The sequence below is a fragment of the Brachionichthys hirsutus genome, chromosome 22 (genome assembly GCF_040956055.1).
Source record: "Brachionichthys hirsutus isolate HB-005 chromosome 22, CSIRO-AGI_Bhir_v1, whole genome shotgun sequence".
Taxonomy (NCBI): Eukaryota; Metazoa; Chordata; class Actinopteri; order Lophiiformes; family Brachionichthyidae; genus Brachionichthys; species Brachionichthys hirsutus.
In genome coordinates this window covers 1,231,900-1,254,826 of record NC_090918.1, presented here as the reverse complement: position 1 = coordinate 1,254,826, position 22,927 = coordinate 1,231,900, and the positions used below count along the sequence as shown (strand labels likewise).

Sequence of the window (22,927 nt, the reverse complement as noted above, 5' to 3'; positions counted from 1 at the left end):
TACATGAGGGTTGGGGTGTGTGGAATGCACAATGAGGGGGAAATCTAAATCTAACTTTTATTTCTGCCCCCATCAGGAAAAAAAGATGCTGAAACATGAAAGCTGGGCCTCTGTTCACAGAGCAAAGCACAGCACCCCCTTTTTACAGCAGCTAGCTGGAGGACACTGACACAGACAAGGTTATATGTAAATGAAGCTGTGTACACACATTATATTCACACACACACATTTAGCATACTATGAGAGGACAACAGCGGCGTAAACTAACTAAGCCCCTTTGATAATATGTTGCTTTGCAGAGGATGATATGGCACTTCAAAAGTTTGATGAGCACGTAGCAGCTCAGAAAAAAAACATGTTTTATTATTTATTAAATAGCTCTGTGATTTAAATTGAATTGAAAATGCACCATCTGTGGCTGGGAGCATGTTAATAGACAGCAAGCCTAAGCCCGTAACCAGCGTTGAAGATGGGCCAGCACCTGCTAGCATCATCTCTCGTTACCGTGGTGACAAATTGAGTGAACATGTTAGTTTGTTCTCAGTGAGAAATGACATACTGTGCATGCAGAGACAAACACTTAGCCTGGGCCTAATCAACCTGCAGTTGATGACGGTGCGTTCGGCTCTGTGGGTCTGCAGTCTGTCTCTGGAGGATGACGGCAACAGAAGAAGAACCGCGAGGCCGTTTGTTATTGTGACAACGATCAGTCATGTTCGGCATCTTCTCCCTGCGTCTCTTTATTCCCGCTTGGATGCTTCTGCTCCCTTCTACGGTCTGACTACATGGAATGTTGATGACTCTGAGTGTGTCAGGAATGGAATTCAGCTAATTAATTTGTTTAGACCATCATCTGATTTATTTACTGGTCTACGAATGACCTGTTGGGCCTTTAATGTAATAGTTTTAACAATGACTGTTTTTATGTTCGGCCACAAACCATGTAGAAAATAAACAGGGGGGGGGGATAATCCTGCAAGTAATCGTTTGTAGGAGAGTTTGTAACAGATCATTGCTGGGTTGGATAGCAGAAGAGGAGGACGGACACACACACACACACACACAGTTACTGGGTGCATTTAAATGTTATGTTCAGCAACACGAGCGTCTGTGGTTTTGTTTTGTTTTGTTTTTTGGTCATAGTGAGAAAACTGAAATGATAAAAGTGCAAGAAAAAATAGCAGCAATTACTGTGCAGGAAAAACACGGCTAGTAGTAGGACCGCACTTCATCAGTGAATAAGCACCAACCATGAAATGTCAGTGATGCGAAATGACATTAGTTTTGTTCTTACAAAATACACACAATTCTTAAAAGGTGACACACTGTTCACATTCACATTTGTGAATTCATGTGGATATTCCTCTTAAACCACTTAGTCGGTTACAATAATACTAATAATTGCAATAAAATCGGATAATAATAAATAAAAAAATAGTTTGATCCATGATTATTTTTGGGATGTTGGAATGATCAGATGCTTTGTATGATGAGTAAACCATAAATAATGACGTGTTCTTTGCGTTGTGATGGTTTTGAGACTAAAGTCAGGAATGGCGGCATGCTCACTTGAAGACGATTATATATGGTGACGTTTAGCAGGTGCAGAGTGCACCATGTTCCACCTGTGAGCAAACTAGCTGTCGCCGATTACCAGAAGGTTGGCGTATTTATTTTCCAAAATCAAAAGTCCCTCATGAGTAAATGTCTCAAGGTTCATTTGTCCTGATAGGAAAAGGAATCAGTTAATCAATCAGTCCAGAACTGTAGTCGTAGACAGACCGACAATTCTGCATCAGCAGCTACACAATTAAACATTGACAAAAAATAAAATTCAAACAACAGCCCTCATAATACCCAAAGACGGTAAAAATGTTTGCTGTTGACAATTTGATACTGTCTTGCTTTAACATAATTATATGGCTGTTTATGGACGAAAGCACAATTAGAGAATTTGGGCTGTTGTGACTGCGATGTCCTCCGTTATGGGAGAAACAGGCGGCCTAATGAGAGCGAGTAGGGGAAATGAAAGTCCATCCACCATGGCCTTGAACGCTGTGTGTCTGAGACAGTAATGCTACCGTGGTAAACAGAAGGAAATGACCAGAGCAATCAACTGGAGCGCATCTATTCGTCTTAGATTTTGTAAATAAACTGTACGCAGAGGCCGTACCAACATTTCGGGGGGGGGGGGGGGCAGAGGCCGCGAAAACACTGATCAAGCCTGATTATATACTTGTTGCATAATCTGCCTGCAAAGCTGAGACAGTTGATGAAGGAGTAAATAGAATCACGAATGATGAGATGTCCTGCTGCTTCTTCCTCCCACCAGATCCTTGTTTGTGTACGGATCAAGGCTGCTGCTTGGACAGGAAGAGCGCCATTATACTACATGGATTACATAACACTACTTTTGATAGCATTGCACTGTGCATGTACTGGCAGACTGAGGTGCAGCCACAGACAAAAAAAAACACGAAAAAAACATGAAAAAAACAGCATCAGCACAAAAAGGGGAAGAATGCAAACATGACCTGACTTTACAGGGAACCTTCGAGGATACTGTTCCTCACAGCAAGAGTGAAATGAAGAGAAAACAAAAAGACTTTGGCTTAAAGGGTGTACATGATCTACAGTGTGCTGTACACATTCCTTAGATATTACACAAGCACTAAAGGCCAACCACATTCTCCACAGTGACACTTACAGAGCAAGAGAGAGAGAGAGAGAGAGACATGATGAAACTTGCCTGACTCAACATTTTACTTTTAGCTCTCTTGATTATCCCTGATCATTAAAAAAACAAACAAATCATATAAAGATGGATTTCCTTTATCGTCCTGCAAGCGGATACAGAGACGAGCAAGCCTCAGACAGCTTCCCTGAAAAGCCTGTCCAAAAGGTTTCAGAGATCAGGACATGATAAATGCTCTTCTGCCACGTCGTATAGAGAGCTGCTCATTGGACACAGGGCAAACATGGAGGTCATGAGGGCAATAATGCCCTGCTGATTACATGAGACTCTGGAATGACTTCATGCACTTTTTTTTTTACAATCTTTCACACAATAGTTAAAATATAGGGGCAACGGCAAATAAAATACAGCAATAATCCAAAAACCAGCTACCTCTGTCACATAGATGAGTGGAGTAGCGCTGTAGTTCTTCCTCATGCTTCCTCGTCCTCACACCCTGGGGTCAAAGTTCATGGTCCAACAGCTCCAAAAGGCACGGTGCCACCGGAGAGCGCTGGCCGGCTCTTTGAAGTTTCAGGACTAATGACAGAAGACGGAGTTCTGGCCTGTCTGTCAAGCTGAGTGTGTGTAACCCTCTTCTGAAATGTCATGCTTCCTGTGTTAGCAGCAATGAAGCAACTCCCTCTACGCAACCACACACTGCAATCCGAACCTGCGCTATGCTGCCCTCATCCTGAGGCACGCCCCCTCCCTACCTGAGCAGTTCTCCAACACGTTCTGCCCGGCTGGCAAAGGCCGCCTTAAAAGGCACGAAGCAATCCTGAGCAGTTGGAATTCGTGTGATCTCTATCAGCCCACCCTCCACTGGCCCAGGCAGCCTTCGCCACAGTACCAACAACCTCAGCCGCCAAAGGAGGAGAGAGCAGACAGACGGCGGAGAGCTGGTGACAGACACTGAGAGAGGAAGAGGAGGGTGGATGAGGAGAGGTTTAAAGGAATGAATGAGTGTAGTGCAGGGACTCCTCTGCCAGATTCCCTCCCTGAGGAGGGGACGTCCCCTGGAGTCTCTTATCTGGCTCTGCAGATACGAGGCGCTGTGTGTGTGTGTGTGTGTGTGTGTGCGTGCGCGCTGCATGCACCAACCCACTCATGCCCAAAGGGATTCTTCACGAGTAATGGTGGTGTTAGGGTTATATTGTCCTTAAATCACAAAAGTAAAAATGAGGCACTTGAAATAAAATAGGGATGAGATTGAGAATCATAAAAGAGTAGGGAGAAGAGAGATTTAATTTGGCGGGAGGAAAGACTGAAGAGGAAAGAGGTGGAGACAGGGAACACGTCCAGATGTCAGGACGACCCTCCGTATCCTCTTTCTTGTGGCGGCATCACTACCAGCTGCCGCTTCAGTGTTCTGCTGCATCAGCAGTACAGAAGGTTGGGAGAGATTAGCTGCCCCGTTTGCCGAGGATAAAATTGGACAATAACAACCACCTAATGTGAGACGAAGATTAAGTCGAGGAGCAAGAAATTACTCATTAAATACAAATATAAAATTTGGACTGCCCATGTGACTCAGCAGTTGATAAACCAGAGCCCTTTCTGCTCCTTACTTCTGCGTAAAGGCCCGGATCTGGATGAGATCCTCCATTCCCCGAGCAAAAGACTATCCTGGTTTCTAAATTAAGAAGGGAGACACTTGCTATTCACTGAAATGCTGCATCAAGGAGATGCCAAAATGCATTTTTCATTCTGCTCTACTGATCCTGCAGACAAGGCTTGACTCTCAGCCAAATATCAATAGTAACTAGAAAACGACAATCAGAGATTGCAGACCTCGCCTCCAATAGACTATTGGATCTTGTGAGACAGTAAACGGTGCTTCCGGATCAGAGGGGCCAAACCTGCTCTAGCTTGCTGCTCCGGAACGTACTACAAGACTCCGTCTGGACTCTTTTTCCCATCATGCCATTCGTGTCCCTCCCTCTTAAAGTGGCAGTTTACAGCACAGGCACGATTCCAGATGTAAAAATAATTCTAGAATCTGGTTCCAGATCCGGATCGACGCCATTCTCGGGGAGGACCGAGCCACGGACAGAACCTTGCTTGTGTAAAAAAGCCGATTAGACAAACACAAAGTTATGCTCTACCTGTGGTGAACACCGCTGCATGTTTATTGGAATGATTGCCACTTTCATGCCTTGGGCTGTACAGATTTTATTCGGGACATGTTTGGATACAGGCGCAGGGTAACATAAATTAATAATATGCAGCCAGCGTTCACTGAGTTTCGGCTTTAGGCGGAATCCACTCATGGATCTTCTTGCGAGTGGTGGAGAAGGGCACATACTGCTGAGTGGACCCACTGACATTGAACTGGTGGGTCTCAGCCAGGAACTTCTTGGGCTCCGGTGGATGTGTGGTAGGGGGGTTATCTGTCATGCTGTGCAGCCAGCAATGCCTGAGGAATAAACATGAAGAATATATCTGGCTTGAATGACAGCGGCTTAAGCTAATTTAGTCTTTGTGAGTTTTATCTCAGATAACCTTGACGTTGCATCGTATTTGTCTGAGATGAAAGGGCAACCATTAAATATTTTAACTATTTCCACAGACTGCGAAAACAGTCAAAAAATTATTTTGAATCAGAAATTTTGAGAATATTTTAGCACAACGTTGTGCTAAAATATTCTCATAATTGTTTTTGCATAAGTCCTTTATAGCATCTTGCTAATCTCACCATTCGGCTGGAACCATGCTGCCATCCACCTCCCACAAGGTGTTCTTTCCGTTCATTTCTGTCGTGTAGATCACCCAGCGGTGACGTCCTAAATGCATTTTAAACAAAGACACAAGTGAATACTCCAAGCAGCAAGTACATAATCCATTGAGTCCTCCTGAAAGTTGTATTTTATGCAAAAAAAACCCAACAACATTACATCATATTTGAACACGGACTCACCAAAGAAACTGTGCTTTTTGTCCTCGTAGTACTTGTTTCCATATTTATCCACACCAATCAAGGCTCCTGTCTTCACGTCATTCACCCTGACAAAGAAATGGCGTTAGGCGGGCAAGCCCAAAGACACTCAGCTCACTTTCACGTACTGAAGGATGGAGGGCTAATGGAGTCTAAAAAAAAGGCGACACCTCGAGCACGTCTTTGCTTCCTAACATTTACGTTTAAAAGCGTTGTAAACCACTTGTGTTGCTTAAGTAAACAAATACATGATGCATCATTGCTATATTAATTCCAGAAAAGGAACATCAAGTATAATATATTACACAGGATTTCTACTTGTAGCGCGATATTTCCACACTGCAAATATTGCTACATTTTGTAAAAGGTCAGTTTCGATTTTTGGGCAAAAACCTGCTGTATTCATCAGCAATAGCTTTATTTGCGTAAATATGTTTTACCAGTCTGACGTCACTTTAATGATGATGTTATCCGGAGAGCTCGAGTTAGCTGTCAACATGCTACAGAAAATCACGGTAATACACTTTTATAAACTCTCACATTCGCCGGCAGCGGGTCGTTACATGCGATAAAGTCATGCTAATTACACCGACCTGAATAACTGAAGAAAAAACCCTCGGGCTCCACCATGACCTCTCATTTGCCCGAAAGCCCTTCGGACTACGTTCATATACTCCGCCATCTTGAGACGGAACAAATACAGGAGCGGACCTTTCCCGCATTGAAATAGATCCGTGTAGTACTACTCGCCAAAACAGTTCCGCATACAAATCTGAACGTAGACGCGCTATAAAACTAGATTGGCTTTGAAAACATACGTAGAATTCTAAATTCTCATTGAATGGACTGTACCGAAAGGGATTATATGAGTAAAAGCGTATCTTTTTTTGTTTGTCCCTCAGTACTTTGGACATATTTCTATGTCTTATTTCAGTTATTTACTAAGCGTGGGTCTTCGCCGGGTTCTCCGGTTCCCACCCATCTCCAAAAAACATGCAGTTTAGCTGAATTGGTCACTCTAAATTCCATACGTGTCCATACATGTGAGTGTGTCTTTGTGTGGACCCGCATGCGCAGGCGACACGTCTTGGGTGTAACATTGCAGTCAATGGAGCTTCCAAATGTTTTCCTCAATATCTCGGTTGATGATTGACAGATGTTTATGGGAATTGACACACATTCATGTAGGGTGGAGGCCTCTATCTCACCACCGAATTTAATCCGGATCGGATCTAGAATAGAGTAAGGAAAAAAAAAAAAGAATTCTAACATCGAAAAGCCCGTTACATATGATTCAAAAATCAGCTAGAAATGTACATCAACACCGATTCACTTTTACTTTTAATGGTTGGACGGTTGGTGTATAAAGATACCAAGAACAATTTAGAACCTAGTAATCCAATTAGGAGGAGAATGAGCTGCTCGACGGAGGTCTGCGCTCTCTGAGTGCTTTTCTAGTTATTAATTATTATTATTTATTTAAATTATATATTGGTATAAATGATTAGTGAAAAACATACAATAAATGTCATAATTAAAACTTGCACGGACAGTAAAATCTTTCTATGTTGTGTCAACTCCTACACGAAACGTGCTTCCAAAGCAGTGATATTTAAAGATAAAAAAATGTATATCTGAAAATTCTGAAAGCAAAGTAACAGGACTCAGACGGTTTCTAAAGGACTTCAGCAGTAGAGCTGATGTTTCCTAACACAGACTTGAACTCCTGCTCTTTAATTAAAGTCTCAAAAAGCCACAACCCTCTGGTGCCCATGAGGGTGGCTATAACAGGGTCACAGAGTGTGTGTGTGTGTGTGGGGGGGGGGTAGAGCATAAAACCACAGAAACAATCAGACCTTTGCTGTCTGTCATGAGTCAGTTATTAAAAATATCTAACCCCTTATCCAGCTTTCTGATTGCCGGCTCAAACCGAGACCCAAAAGATAGATATAAGGCAAGCAAACAGTCCAACAAGCTCCTCCCACATTCGTCTGTCTGCACTCTGCAATGAAGTAGTGTCAGTGGTTTATGTTATGATACTCTCCCAGACCGCTGCTTGTCATTCTTTGAACAAATCCGGGAAATGATCACAGGAAAACAACATTTCAGTTTACGTAAATCTTTATTAAAAACTGTTGCCTGACAGTTTAGAATCATAGTTTATATGAGACTCTAACTCTGAAAGAGTAGATGCATATAAATGGTCGACATTAATGTACAAACACGATGAAACGCATGCGCCCGACTCGCATTTCCAGGCCGCTGCACGGTATCTAAAATGAGGCATACAAATTACCGTACGATGACAGCAGATAAAACGCTCCAATGACTTTACTGACTTTTTAATCCTTTCACTAGAAAAGAGGATTTGGGTTTCTTCAACTGTGAAATGAAGTAATTTGCCCAAATGGTGTAGTGCAACGCAAAGGAAACTTCACCAAGGCTGAAAAATAATTGTTTTCATTTATAAAGCTACAAATCCAGAGTACCCTGGCTAGAAAGTGAGTAGTCACACCAAATCAATGCTAAGATTTGTCCTTCTTTAGTGAGGATTATCAATCAGAGCACCTAATGTTATTACAAGTTGTCTCAAAACCGGAGATATGAGGAACAATGTATGTAAAAACAAGCATCAATTTATTGCCATTAGTTTGAGCATTTCCTTAGAAATATAGTTCATGCATACTTTCCACAGTATTTGCTCATTAAAAAGTCCCTTTTCTGTAAGTAGTTCTCTTTTAAATAAAAAAAAGGATAATGGTTTTGATGGAAGAAATATTTCCTAACAAACCTTACTTCAAAAATAATCGGCAGCCTGTGCTTCAAACAATAAATCATCATATTTGTTTATAAATATTAGCTCTTGGCTTTGATATAAAACATGTCAATGCTACTCCATTATGTTCATATACACAATTTTACCCTTTAAACCTTTCCAATGGGGCTAAACATGAACTTTAATTGTAGGAAAAATGATCTACAATAATCAAGACATTTCCAGTTTTCTCCAGGATGCTGTTGTTTAACCTATAACTTGATGCTAAATGTCAAAATAAAGGGGTAAAATCTCTTAACCAGAGAGATCGAACGAAAGAACGCAACATCGCTTTCTTTCTTCGTTGGAGCCCAATTCACAGTAAAATCTCAGCATTTTAGAAAATGTACAGCATCAGCGATACGTCGCATCCATGATTCAGATGACACATCTGACTGTGCCTTAATGGGACGACTCCACATATTTTAAACTCCAAAGTGTAGACGACACTGATGTCCTCAAATGAAGGTAGATTTTCTTCCCCAAACATATAATTCCTTCATCTGTTTGCAGTTAAAAACAATCCCTGCACGGTTCTGTCTCACTTCCAACACACATGCTTCAGGACTTAACCTTTGACCCGCAGCTGTGACCATCAGCAGCTAGAAAGCATGTTTGCAGAAACAGAATCCAACTTGGTGAAGGAAAAGCTAGTCTGGTTTTCCACACGCGGTTCGGAGAGGGGGGGGGGGGGGGCGCTCTGTGGTGGAGTTCTGTTTAAAACAGTCCATCCAGAGTCCTTCCTGAGCTGGTGACCTTTTGACCTGAGATCAATCCGGGGTCATAAGGTTGCCTATCAACTGGCTCCGGGGGGCTGTGATATGACATCACTGCTGTTAAACCAAGTTTACTGTTCGAGAATCATTGCCTCCTGAAAGGCTTCGATCCATCTGAGAGCAAAAATACAGAACAGAAAATTAGCTACTATTAAAACAAGCATATCAGAAGATTCCAACATAACCCCTAAGATTTTCACCAATCCCTGTTAATATTATAAATGGCACTAACCATTTTTTTAAAAATTGAAATCAAAATCAGCTTCACTCTACTGTTTTTTCCCATTATTTTCTATATTAATTTACTCCTAGTTCCAACGCTAATACTAATAATGCTAGGTGTTGCATCGATGCTGTCTGCAAGGCTAGCCTCAACCACGGCATCGTGATTTTAAAGACGTCGTCTCAGTTCAGATACCTTTGTGCGGTGGGGATATCGTCAGCTTTAAAGATGTAGAACAGCGTATTTTTGTGATACAGCTTAAACTGCAGCTTCTGGGCCGGCCCATTCTTCTCCTCCCTGAGGAAAAACCCGAGCAAGGGCTGACTCTCCAATGCTGCGACATCCTAGAGGGAGAAGTGATAACTCAACCGAAAAGTGGAGAAGCTGCAAGAGATTTGAGTGAAAAACAAGCCGGTCGGGGGTACCTCACTGGCAGCGTAGGTGTACAGCACTTTATTCTTGATGACAAACCACAGCCTCTTCCACTGCTTCTTGTTGCCTTTTGACCTGTTCAAATAGCCACTCATGGAGGAGTTCTCTGTGTTGGCGGAAACCTGGGGGGGGGGGGGGCACAGGGAGCAAAAGTTCTTTCATAAGCTCTCTACATGAACGATGCAAAAATAAACCCATTCTGAAGCAGAAAAGCAGAAAATAAAATACAAAACCAGAAAATACAGAATTTATGTATCTTGCCTCTTTTAGTGCAGCGGGAATCTTCTTCTGTTTTCTTGTGAAGGAGAAAGCGCCAGATTTGATGGGAGACACCGATGTTGAGGCACAGCGGTCGCCTAAAATAAAGCACAAATAATAAATAATTATAATGAACAAATAGACAATGTATTTTTTACCACAAGTAAATAAACCATATAGAGCCGAATGACAAATCTGAATTTTTTCCTTCTGAAGATGATTTGTTTTTTATTTTTTAAACAAATCACAAATTTATCTTTTCAAGGCATTTTCTCAAATCACCCAGCACCATTGTTCTTAACAGAACATGGAAAATAGTTTATTTGTTGTGGATTGAACATAGTAACAAAAAGCACCAAACTGCGAGCTGGTTCATGCTGTGTTTTTCTCGAGCCAAAAATATCTAAGTCTAAGTCCAAATTGCACAACCACCCCCCCAAAAAACCGAATGAAACCAAAGAGTCCAAACTGTCCAGGGGAGAACCTGATGCAGCATTTTATTTTCTTTCAATGGCACAATTCATATCTCACAATGCTAACACATTTTTAAAGGTACTGCCCCTTTCTACCAAAATTTAGAAGAGAAAATCCATCTACCGTTGTGTAATCCTAAAAAACAACAACAACACCCTCAACCTAAAAGCTTATCTTACTGTTCTCCTGCAGCTTCACAAAGCAGTGATCACACACGCGTGCCGGCTGGTTCTTCAAGTACTCCAGGTAGTACTTAGTGGCAGAGCATGCCTGACACACCACCTACGAGAACACACACATGCATTGTGATGGGAAATAATAATAACAATGACCTCGTGGATACAGGAGCGTTACTCACTTTGCCACAGGCGCGACAGTGATGCCTCCGCCAGGTGAGGGTGAATTCGCAGGTACAGATCATGCACATGGTGGCCCTCAGGTCGGGGATCCAGATGGGAGCTTTTGAACCTAACGGGGCGCCGCTGTCAACAACGCCCCCCACCTGAGTGGACAAAGAGCGAAAGCAACCCCTGACAACACTCAGGCCAATTAAATCCTCAGAACCATCCACAGATTGTACAATTTACCTCCTCCTGACTCCGGCTCGATATGAAAGTGATTTTCTTCTTTGTGTAGTCGTCTATGGCCTTGGCGATGGCTTCCAGCCACTCGTCTCGCTCCGTGGCCGAACTGCAATCACAAAAACACATCTGTGTAACGCGGGAAACTCATACATTCTGATAGTGGTTGATACTGCTGTTCCCGAGTGCTGACCTGGCAGACAGGATGAAGGAGCGTTCAACACTTTCAATGTTCAGCTCATTCTGGTACGCCTCCTGGCTGGGTTTACTCACCTGGAGAACACACACGCCATAAAACCATAAATAACAGATTCCATTACTTGGGATGAAGAACGCTGAGCGTAAAAGCTGGAATCGCACGCTGCAAAAAATGCATAAATAATTCACTAGAGCAGATATTTTATTTATGAACCGTAAAGTATTTATGTAGCGTGTCTGTACATTTTTATGTACCAATTTAATGGCTTCTGATACCTTTCCATTACCTCTAAAATTGAAAAAATAAATAAATAACAAAACCATTACTGTGATTTAAAAAAAAACTAAATTACTAATAGATGACATTTTGGAAATAAAGAACAGCATTTGAATAAAAAAGACTTAGATATTAACAGGAACATAGCCAGAAAAATGGGAATAATCCTTGCAATTGTGGGAAAAATATAAAAATGAAACAAACTGAAAACAAAGGATTCAAGTAAAATAAATTTGCATGTCTCTAACCTTCATTCCAGCCAGGGAGAGGGCGCTGTTGAGTTTATACTGACCAGACTGGACCGGAGTGGTGTACATGAGTGCATCATTGAACTAAAGTCAGAAACAAAAACAAAACAAAAATCAGACAGTCTTTGTAAAGGCACAAAATGACGTAGAGGAACAATTGTTCTTAAATACTGACCAGGAAGAACATCCGTGGCTGCATGCCTTTCCTGGAGAGCTTCATCAGAGTGCCCTCCTTCAGAAACACCTGCAAACAGGGACAGGCTGCATTTATCATTACCTGGAAAAATGTAAGAATGTGAATAAGCTCTGGACTTGGATGAACTTTGCTCCGGCTGAGGTCTGAGGCGGCGACTTACTCTGCCCGGCTGAACAATCTCATGGTGACCGTTGAGACTGTATTGAATGTGCATCAGCTTCTGAAAGTTATCCTGAAACACACAACAATCAGAGAGGTGAGGAGGAGAAGCGGGGGGGGGGGGGGGGGGACACAGCCACAAAGCCTCTGACGTCTTACCCCTTGTTTCATTATGTCGTTAGCATGGTTGGCCACCTCTTTCACTATGCTGAGGGCAGCTGCATGAATAGCAAAGATCCAGTATTAGTATCAGTCTGACTCGATAAAAGCACAAAGGATCACTCTGGAAGTTATCTGACCTTGTGTGTCTTTATAATCCTCAGAGTCTTCCGGGAGGTTCTTCAGATAATCTGGAAAGAGTGGAAAAACACCCTGAAACATGGCTGCCTTTAGCATAATTATAAAAGCTACGTAAACTATGAGCCCAACAACGCACCGAAAAGATAGAGATCCATGGACATTCACGTTTAACCAGGATTAAATCATACCAGTTCATGCCACCAGATGGCGCCAATGTTAAATAAACACCTGGATTAAATTATCATGCAAGTGGAACATATAACAAGTGTATGAATAAATATCAATCTAGTTGAGTAAAAATACACTTGTCATAGAACAGTGTTATGAGTTCTGAAAATACTTCTGTAAATTAATTAAGTACAGTAGTTGACTTGAAGTACTTTGCAACCTAACCCTAAATTCTACTTCTGTTGACTATATAGGAAATTCCTCATATCCTTTGTTCAGAGAGCCTCTAAATCAAAGAAGGGGAAGAATCCAACGGCACTTTAAGCCTTCTTTGGCAGAGCCTTGTAAAACAGTCATGAGGATTTAATGTGTGTACCTGTTAGCAGCAGCTGGTATTGAGGGATTCTCTGCACCGGTTTCAGCAGGTAGTGTTTGAGAGCCAGGCTGGCGCATCGTGGACTCATCTGGGAAAAGACAAGCAGCACGTTATTTTCTGTTCGTAAACACAAGGAAAATCAAGCTTTCATTCGAATACTTGGCTACGAGTGGAGCGGGTTTGATGGCTGCCCCATGAAAAAGAAAAAAAACCATGTCAAAATATTCAATAAACGCAAAGAGCAACAAGCGAAAGGCCCGCCCTTCCTATAGTGCTACCTCAAACTCCCTGACGACAGCTGCAAAAGAGGCGTTCTTCCTGCACTGCTCGTCCAAGAGAGCCACGTTGTAATCAAACTGCCGGATGTAGGTGGAGTACATCTTCAGGTAAGGACCCTTCTGGACAAAGATGTCTGACAGTCTCTGGTGATCGCTCCTGGGACCAGGAAGACAAATGAAGAAGTCAGAAATAAACAAACGATTGAGTATCACAGTAGTAAACCACTATATTTGAAGAGAAGGCCTTTCTTATAACATAGCATCTAATAATAATACATTTCATTTATATAGCGCTTTTCTGGAAACTCAAAGTCGCTTCATCTGAGTATTATTTTTATTTTTTTTAACTTAACTGCAGAGCTACGCGATGAGTCACTGAACCAAGAAGCCGCTTTGTAAAATCAAACATTGACATTGGCTTGGATAAAGACGTCATCATCCACCTCCTACAAAAAAACAGTCTCGACAAACATGAAAGATCAACAAACGTACTCCACATGCAAAGTCAGATTTCTTAAAAAAAAAAAGAAAATCTGTGGAAATCAATATATTGCATGAGATATTCCACAAAATGTCAGTTTCAGATTTTTAAGCTTTCTGGAGAAAAGATAATATTTATTTTATTTTCATTTCTTCATCGTATTGTAGATGTGTCGTGTCTCCCCTGAATGATGGCTACACTGCCCCCGTATGGCCACTTGGAGGTACTGCATTGTTTCTTTAGCTTTCAAAGTTCAGCTCAAGATTATCAAAAAAAAATAAAAAAAATTCTAAATCCTTTAAATACTTTTATGTACATCAGTAAAAAAAATAAAATAGAATTGTGTGTATTTACCACAGTGCCACCCTCTCCTCCAGCTCCCTCAGCAGGTCTCTGTTGAGCTGGTACAACTGCGGCAGGTAATAAAGGATCTGATTGAGGATCCGCTCGTCCACCACTGGTTTCCCATTCTGACGCGTTGCCTGGGCGACAGCATCCCGGAAGTCCTGAATAGGCAGAGGGTGAATGACATCATCGCATGGCAAGGACACACCCACACCCAGCCGTACAGGGTTTGGTGCGATGACAACATAACGGACTGCAGTTTTACAGCAGCACCTGGTTATCACCTCGTAAAGTGACCCTCCTCCACACCTCTGTGCGCACGTTACAACACGCACACACGCACACACACACACACATCTGAGTCAGCACTCATGGTTTTGTCCAGCCTGCCAACACACACATCCAGCTGGAAGGAAACGGGGAGGCGAGGCAAGATTCCCATCGCCTGCTCTCTCTCTCTCGTTCTCATTCACACGCACACACACACACACACACACACACACACACACACCCTTATATCTACTACTTGAATTTACTCTACCTGTTTCACCTTTATTTGATTGTCACTCCACATAGAAAGTTGTTTGAGTTGTGTTTCTTTTTCTTTTTTTTTTTATCAATCAACAAATCCATTGATACGGAGTGATCTTTCACCAGCTGATAAACGCGGCCATGCTTTTAAGTTCAAGCATTCATCAACACGACTTTGCTCTTGTTGTCGTAATGCTGATCGCACAGCACACACACACACACACACAGGATTATCCGAGGCATGTGTGGGTCTGGAGGTCATCTCCGTGGCCTGAGGAAGCAGCTGCTGCACGGCCAGGCCGTCCACACAGACCGGAGAATGCGATCCGACCTCGTTTCTCGGACAGAGCTGCCCCCCCCCCCCCCCCCATCAGCCACCGGGCTATTAACAACCTGTCCTGGGTTTTAAAGCCCAAAAAATGTGATTCCAGGACGTACATTCTGTCCACGCTACACACGTAAACAAAGGCAGAGCTGTCAGACGTCGGGTCGGCCCTTATCATGACAGAAGTTGGTTCTGGGTTTTGTTCAACTTAAATATTTGCATGACTGTCGAGCTGGGATGGTTTTTTAGGGGCGCCATCATTTTCAACTGCAGCAGTCCGAAGACAGACCTTCGTGTGAGCGGCCAGACGTCAGCCAATCATAACGAGACAAATAATGGGGCAAATTCTTTCTGAGCTGTCACAAACGGCTGCGTCATGGTTGACAGGAGTCTTTTTTTTTTTCTGGTCATAACCTTGAACTTTCTTTAGCATATTGGCAGCAGATGTTTTTAAAACAATGTGACACTTTTACTGTTCCGACAATAAAAACAATCCCAGATGAACTGAACTACTGTAACTGCACTGTGTTGCTTTTTTCCACCCACTCTCATCAGTAAATGATTTAATCCCAGCAGACAAATTACACAGGTCACCTCAACGCAGCCGGGCGGATAGCGTTCTGCAAACAAGCGGATAAAATCTCTTCTCAAATTCACTCAGGCTTTGTTTTTCCTTGCAGGAAAGCCACTTTCCTTCTGCGTGACAGCGTTCCCCTTAATGGGACTCATCAAAGCCGTGCCTTCCTGTTTGTGGTGATGCGTTTACCTGCCCCCCCCCCCCTCTCCAGATCAACAACATTAAAAGCCTCTGCTGCAAAATAACAGCATTATTCACTCTCTTGGGCAAAGATGGGGCCAGGATCTCATTAATGTGAGGGAGCTCATTTGAAGCAATCACGGCACCAGAGCGGGCAACACAGCGGGGGGGGGGGGGGCACAGCACCACTTGTTATGCTGGGCACTACTCTGAAAACGTTCCTCTCAAGTAAACACGGCACTTACTATGTGAAGGAGCTTCAGGACGTCCACGAACCTGATGGAGGAGCAGAAACACGTCAGTCGACAGAGCCACCAGCAGCAACGCAGCCTCCTGAAGGCCTCGACTCACACTTTCTCCGAGCTCATTATCTCCTGGGCGATGTGCACCACCTTCCTCCTCTTCACCTCATCCTCGTGCTGAAAGAGAAACGCAATTGAGCTTTGCTAGACAGATTCTAAATTCCCCGGAATCCGATCACTCACAGGCTCGCTGAAAATCATCGTGATCGCTTTTCCTTCTGGAAAGACATCAGGCTTGACTTTTAGAGCCCCCCCCCCCCCCAAGCAACACCGACCTGTCCCCTGTCCCCTGTCCCCGATGGGATGTGTTGTTGAATGGTAACGAGGGCGGTCTCTCTGTGACTTCATTTGGACACTGGCCTTGGCCTCCGTTTGACCCTGGGGCTTTGAGTGGCATCAGTGTCATGGCGGGGGTCGCGCAGGATGAAGGGGGGGGGGGGGGGTGTCTCATTGAGAGAGAGCTATTTCTGAATGGGGCAGGGCTTCAGCACTCACACCCTCTTATTGAAAGCGGTGACAGGAAGCAAATACACCTGGCAGCAGACGTTAAGTCACGGCGACGATATGAGTGGCGTCGGTTAGCATTAGCTCATTTTACACTCTGCTATCAGCCACAGTGTTCCTTCGACGAGCGGAGATAAGACAGATAAGACAAAACAGAGCAGTCGAGAGAGTCGTCCTCTTGGATTCAGATTTTCACTTTGCTCGCTAAAAAGTATTGAAGTGTAAAATACTTTTAGAATACAGTACCACGCATTTAGAACATTATAATATCCATTTGATTGTATTGAGAGCAAGAAGCTATAAAAAAAACAAAACACTTTTATTCCAATGCTCTCCATTAAAAACAAACAAACACACTTCCAAACAGGCTGGTGTGAGTTCAGTGACTCAGTACAAAAGCATATTTAATGTTAAATTAACTGATAAGAGAGGGGAGTGGAGCTTAGATAAGGAAGTGGGCGACGCGTGTGTGTGTGTGTGTGTGTGTGTGTGTGTGTGTGTGTGTGTGTGTGTGCGCGTGCGCGTGGCTGCTTATATTCCTCAGTAGCGTGAGGAGAGTGAAGAATTGCAGAGAAAGAAAGAGGAATCACTGGAATCATTCAGGGATCCTAAAACGGGACCGGCCTGCATGACCCTGCCTTGTTTGAACAGACTAAACAGCACCCCCCCCCCCCCCCCCCTACAGATTACCTGTCGGTCGGCCTCATCCAGGTGCTCCTTGCTGGAGCTGGAGCTGTTGCTGTTGTCCTCGTCATCCGAACTGTGCATCTCCTCCTCCTCTGAATGGACATCCTGCGTCAGCCAGCCACTGCTCATTAAAAAAAAAACACACACACACAGATAGCACACATGAGAGAAGAGCGACTGCCATTAGGCGGAGGAACCACACACACACACACACACACACACAGACACACACACAACCAGACAGCTTCACTCGCCAAGCCCCGTCTGCAAGCAGCGACATGTGTTAGCGTTTCTGTGTGTGTGTGTCACCCTTGCTTTAATCTTTAATTTAATTAAAGCGTTCTGATTTTTTGAAACTGTCGACATGAGGCTCCAGAGGAGGAAGAAGGAGGAGGAATAAAGAGGAAAAGAGACTGTGGGACCCCCCCCCCCCCCGCCCCCCAAAGAATTCCCACATTTCCTTTCACCCTCATCAGCAATACCGCCTCGTCTCTCCACTTGGCTGTTTGTCTCATGCGGGGCCACCTTGACACACACTCGCTCTTCCTCAGCTCTTCGTGCAGAGGAGAGCATTCCAGCGCAGCGGGCCGGGCGCAGAGTGCTACTTGTTTACCGCCTGGGGCCACTTTGCATCAACCCTAACAAGCTCAGATGCCTGGGAAACTGCCTGGAATAATTAAGACGTGGGTGCATCTTAAATGGATGTTTTGGCACCGGCGTACTTAAATGTCAGCTAATCGGCCTCGTCAGCCTGGGGGAGGAACGCTGTTATCATCGCGTCCCTCTTTTCTGTCTCAAACAGCTCTGTCATCAGAAAATGAAACCGAAACTAAATTCATAGCGAGCTTGCACGCAACCATGGTAACCGGTCAGGTGACTTTTTTTTCTGTTTTTAGCACACACTAAAACATTTTTGCCAATTTTCGCCAGAACATTACCACAAAAAAAAACCCCTCAATAAATCAATCAATAGAATTAGCTATTCTACTCTTTTTATGTGTTCAAGTTGTTTAAAAATTTACGGTGTAAATAATAATATTTATTTTACATTGTGCCGCTTAAAAATCAGCCTACATATTTGAAGTTTTCCTGGAACACTTCCCTCGGCTTACGTTTCCACGGAGAAATATAAAAAGCACGATTCGGTTCACGCACTGGGATGAGGACTAAACTCATTTCGGACAATTCTCTCGGAGAAAGAGGAGAAAAATGGAGCGATGAGGTTAGGAAGAGGCTAAACGCGGTGCAAGGGCGGACCAGCCTGAGGAGGAGGAGGGTGGTGGTTGCTGGAGATTCCTTTTCCCTGTTCTGGACCGCTGTGTGGCGTTTCTGCGATTCTCAGACATTTCCTGCCCTGGCCACTGAAAATAACCCACAGGAAAGCAGGCTGACCTGCCGCACATCCACGCTCTATTCAAGCTCAGTGCCACTGGCTTCAACCGCTGGAAACACAACCCGCTCCTGTCACCCGTGGCACACGGCGGCGCCCACACCAGGGCGGGTCAGCCGAGGTCGCAGGGTGGCGGCGACGTTAAGGTGCAGGTACAGGTACAGCCGGCCTCGGGTCTACTTCCATGCTTCAACCCCAAACACAAGCAGCCACTGATGGGAGAGTCTGTTCAACAGTCTAAGCATGAAACCAAAAAACACCTGCCGGATCAGCTCAGAATGGAAATCATGAATTTCTAGGCTGATTAGAAGAAACTCGACGTCAATTTGTTTTCATAATTACTCAACTGGGGAAAGGAAAATTCTAAATATATGCTGTTTCCAGCTCCTCAAAAGCAAAATATGTGTTTTTGTGTTTCACATCGCTGTAAATAAACTCTTTAGAAATACTTAAATGAAAAAACTCAAAAACCGGGACAACCTGGCGGCCCCCGGGTAAAGGTCTGAATCCGACAGGTGACCTCTGGCACATGTTTCATTATCTCTCTTCCATTGTAAGGTTTTTAATAAGGTAAATAATATCCAGATTACACCTTTGTACCGTGTACTGACTATGTACCTCTCGTACTCGTGGTCCTGGTATCTGTCGTAGGGATCCTGCACCTCGTAGATGTCCGAATCGGAGTCATGTGACCAGCCCAGCCTTGCGCCGTGAAACGGCAGGTTCATGTACTCCGGGATCTCCTCGTACAGCGGGACGTTCTCATACTCCACTAATTCCTCGCCTCCTTCGCCACAAATATCAGCCTCCTCTACGCAGCTCTGAGGTCGCGCCCGGCTCCCCCCCCCCTGGTTTGGCTCCGCGCTGGTACAGTCCAAAGACTGGCCCCCTTTGGCCAGCAGCTTTGGCAGCATCCTGACCGACAGCCTGAGCTCCACCAGCTTCCGGAAGGAGAGGCTCCTCTTTTGAGAGCCGGAGCGGGTCGCCAAGTCGGCCGCAGAGAAGGACTGCGCCCTCTGCTTGCCCCCCAGGGCCGGGACGCGGCTCTTTGGCGGAACGCTGCTCCTGGTGGGCACCTGCCGGCTGAAGAAGGTCACGCAGGGTCGGCTGAAGCGCCAGGCGGTTTTCTCCAGGGGCGGCGCGGGCAGCTCCCTCATCGGGGTGTTTGCGTGGGGGGGTGCGGGGGGGCAGACGGAAGGTGGCGGGGGCGCTGGCAGGCTGTGCCTCTGAGGTTTTCTGGGTGGGGCTCTGGGGGACTGCTGATCCTCAGCAGAGAGCGCCCTCCTCGTGTTGGCGAGAGGACGGCAGCCCGGTTTGAGCTGTTTAGGGAGGCTGTGCGTTACCGGGTAGCGCTCGAAGTCGCCGTAGCCGTCCTCTTCATCCTCCTCCGTCCGGCGCTCCTCCTTCCCCTCTTTGTGGCGCGTTGAGTCGCCGTGCGACAGCAGGACCAAGGAGTGGGAGGCGTTTTTGTTCAGAGAAGAAGGGGCGTGGGCGGTTCTGTGAAGGCGAGGTGAGAGAGAGGTCTGGCGAGGGGGCGGGACGGGCACGTTGACCTCGTCGCCTCCCAAACCGGAGTCCGTCTGGGGTGAAGGGTCACCGCACGCGTCCTGTCTGAGCTCCTCGCCCTCCGAGGCGAGAGACAGACCAGCGAGCAGCAACTCCAGACCCTGGTTCTGATCGGCGTGGCGATCCTGGCCGCCGCCCTCCACGCCGCCCTGCCTCACCAGGGCCGGCTTCTTGAGTTTACGTGGGTGAGGGACCGGGAGAGGCTTACTGGGGGCCGCGGGGACGCGCCGATCAGGGGCCTCCCTGGGGGGAGGCGCTGTAATAAATGGTTCACCGCTCTGCTCTGACTCAAACGGCTCCACAGAGGAGTCCGGCGTGGCGATGCCGCCTGCAACATCACAGGCCGCCGTTGAGTCTGTGAAATCCATGCTCTGGGCCTCAGCGCCTTCGGAAACATCAGGCTCAGCGACGCCGCTTCCCAGATGTTCTATAATCTCTGAAGACCCCCCCGTCTGCCCCCCAGTCCTCGGTGCCTCTTTGTTCTCCAGTCCCTTATCCAGGTGTCTCTGCCTTTGAGGTTTATCCCTCTGCTTTTTGCTCACCCTCCGACCTCCCCCCTTCCCCAAAGAAACCCCCTCCTCTTGCGGCCTTGTCCCCGTGAACCCATCTGTGGAAATCCCATTCTGCGACACCTCCCGGTGCAAATTGCTCCCGCTCTCTGCCGTAGCCCCATTTTCCAGTCGCCGACACCGGGAGGGGTCGTCGAGACCGCAAGAGCAGGTGTGAATAACGTAATCGGATTCAAGTTCGCCAGGCCCCGGTATAATCCCATTTTTGGAGTTGAGAAGGGAGAGGCTGTCACCAAAAGCCTCCTCCTGTTCCTGCGAACGGACGAGGGGATCGCTGGGTTTGGGTGGCGGGGGCGAAACGGGAGAAGACAAGGTAGCGGATTTGGGAATGCACGGTTTGGGGGCAACAGCCGGTTTTGTCCTCTTGAGGGTGGCAGGGGACGGTTGAGAGACGACCGAGCACTGGGAGAGAAGGTCTGGTTTTGGGGCGACGGGCGGGGGAGAAGGCCTGGTGGCAGCAGGGAGTTTCGGTTTGGGAGCCAATGGAGGCTTCTTCACACCTGCAGATAAAGAATAAGGCAGTGAAGGGCTTATATAGTAAAAGCGCTGTATGAAATTCAGGGTCACATTTTAATTTGCAGCACCCTCCCTGTCCCTGTGCTTTGTGTTGTTATAACTTAAATTGTATGTTTATATGTCAGCGATGCTGCATTTCTAAAAGACAAGGTTACATTTCTCTTTGTGTGTCTTGTGGCCACACAGAGCTTTTTTATATTTTACACAAATATATATATATAAATACGAAATAAATAGCAGTCATATCTCAAACCGACTCTGTTGTGAACCTGGTTCTTTTCGTTCATCTCTCGAGGTTAGAGTGCAGTAATACTATATTTGCAGGATTTTTACAAGCAATCAATAACACCGCTACCTGATGACCCCTTAGGAGGTGAACAGGTGGAGGTCTTCTAGCATTACAACTAATGCCAAAACACCCCTATTCTCCCCGGCTTACGGTTGATGATCGATGCATCTTTGTGTATTTGCTCTATGTGTGGTAATTTGTTAATATTTACATTTATTGTTGCTGATATTTTGTCGTCTCATTTATCTTTCCTCGTTCACCATAACAATCACATTTCTATAAATACAATTACCAGAACTATTGTAACATTGTGAACTGTCTCTAAACTTTGCTGTAAATAAAGTTTACCATAATAAAACATGGATAAAGAGTTGTGACCTGAGCATGCAGGCCGATCGATACCTGTTTCTCCCCGCCAAACTGCGTTCAAACAATAATCATTATTGAACGCAAATACTCGCGTGAAGGGATAGTAATTATCGATTACCACCATTCAATAAGCCGCTTTATAATTCGGCATGCAGCTTGCCTTAAAAAAAGTCCAACATCATGAAGTAACTGAAATGAATAGCAAAAAGTAGCCTGCACGGCGGCGCGGTGAGCAGAGAAGGAATCAGTCTGATAAACTATCCAGCTTGTTACTTCGGTCTTCTTACATAAGCCGAATTTACCAGCGCATGATAACGATGCTATTACAGTTGTTATAACGTATCCATATCAGATATAAGCCTTCTTTACTGCCGAAGCAACTTTAAATCGGCATTTTAGTGGATGTGGCCTTGCGTTTTTTTTTTTTTTTTTTTTTACTGTAATGGGCAACACCATGCAGAGTGAAACAAAAACACTTTATAGACAAAAAGTGAAGAAGAAAAATAATAATTATATGGCACAAATCAAAATTAGTGGTCAATTCCCCGACTTAGGTCAATCTTTGGCTGAGGTTGACGTTGCAGGTATTAGTCGAGTCCGACTCGACGCATCAACAGCAGGACAGATGTTTTAAGACAAAGGATTTAACCCCATCCAGCTGCAACAGTCGTAACATCAAAAGGACATTACAGCGAGTCAAGACGACGTTTTAGAAAGCACTCACATAGAACTCTGGCCACGTTCTACTTTTTAAAAGCTGTTATTAAGAAAAGCTGTAATCAAAATGTGGCTCAGTAAAAAAAACAAAGCCCGTTATGACATTCAAATTGCAAAATCCTTCAATGCCTGTGAATAAACTTTAAAT

At 44.9% G+C, this 22,927-nt stretch overlaps 2 protein-coding genes across 2 annotated transcripts; both read right to left on the bottom strand.

The window, feature by feature from the left end:
• Positions 1-4,843: 4,843 nt before the first annotated feature.
• Positions 4,844-6,396, bottom strand: ndufa12 (NADH:ubiquinone oxidoreductase subunit A12). Its single transcript, XM_068755335.1, has 4 exons — positions 6,266-6,396; positions 5,655-5,740; positions 5,433-5,520; positions 4,844-5,153 (listed from the first exon to the last, which is right to left on the bottom strand). Exons 1-4 carry the CDS (start codon positions 6,352-6,354, stop codon positions 4,973-4,975), a joined length of 444 nt encoding a protein of 147 aa, XP_068611436.1. The 5' UTR covers positions 6,355-6,396; the 3' UTR covers positions 4,844-4,972.
• A 2,929-nt stretch (positions 6,397-9,325) lies between these two features.
• LOC137911047 (FYVE, RhoGEF and PH domain-containing protein 6-like) lies at positions 9,326-21,691 on the bottom strand. The gene is made up of 21 exons (XM_068755469.1): positions 21,662-21,691; positions 19,372-21,434; positions 17,367-17,484; positions 16,222-16,289; positions 16,116-16,146; positions 14,267-14,418; positions 13,432-13,588; positions 13,154-13,241; positions 12,609-12,659; positions 12,469-12,527; positions 12,311-12,382; positions 12,130-12,198; positions 11,955-12,038; positions 11,425-11,504; positions 11,238-11,340; positions 11,009-11,152; positions 10,830-10,932; positions 10,180-10,274; positions 9,912-10,040; positions 9,682-9,830; positions 9,326-9,377 (listed from the first exon to the last, which is right to left on the bottom strand). The coding sequence occupies exons 1-21, from the start codon at positions 21,689-21,691 to the stop codon at positions 9,335-9,337; spliced, it is 3,888 nt and encodes a 1,295-aa protein (XP_068611570.1). The 3' UTR covers positions 9,326-9,334.
• Between the last annotated feature and the right edge of the window lie 1,236 nt (positions 21,692-22,927).

Excerpts from the sequence above, each read along its gene's own strand:
- LOC137911047 (XM_068755469.1), bottom strand. The coding sequence starts at position 21,691 with ATGAACGAAAAGAACCAGGTTCACAACAGA. Across the intron at positions 21,435-21,661 it reads AGAACCAGGTTCACAACAGA|CGCTTTTACTATATAAGCCC; the intron begins GTCGGTTTGAGA and ends AATTTCATACAG. Across the intron at positions 12,383-12,468 it reads ACGACATAATGAAACAAGGG|GATAACTTTCAGAAGCTGAT; the intron begins GTAAGACGTCAG and ends TGTGTGTTTCAG.
- ndufa12 (XM_068755335.1), bottom strand. The coding sequence starts at position 6,354 with ATGGCGGAGTATATGAACGTAGTCCGAAGGGCTTTCGGGCAAATGAGA. Across the intron at positions 5,741-6,265 it reads TTTTTTCTTCAGTTATTCAG|GGTGAATGACGTGAAGACAG; the intron begins GTCGGTGTAATT and ends TTTCTTTGTCAG. Across the intron at positions 5,154-5,432 it reads AGCATGGTTCCAGCCGAATG|GCATTGCTGGCTGCACAGCA; the intron begins GTGAGATTAGCA and ends TTTATTCCTCAG.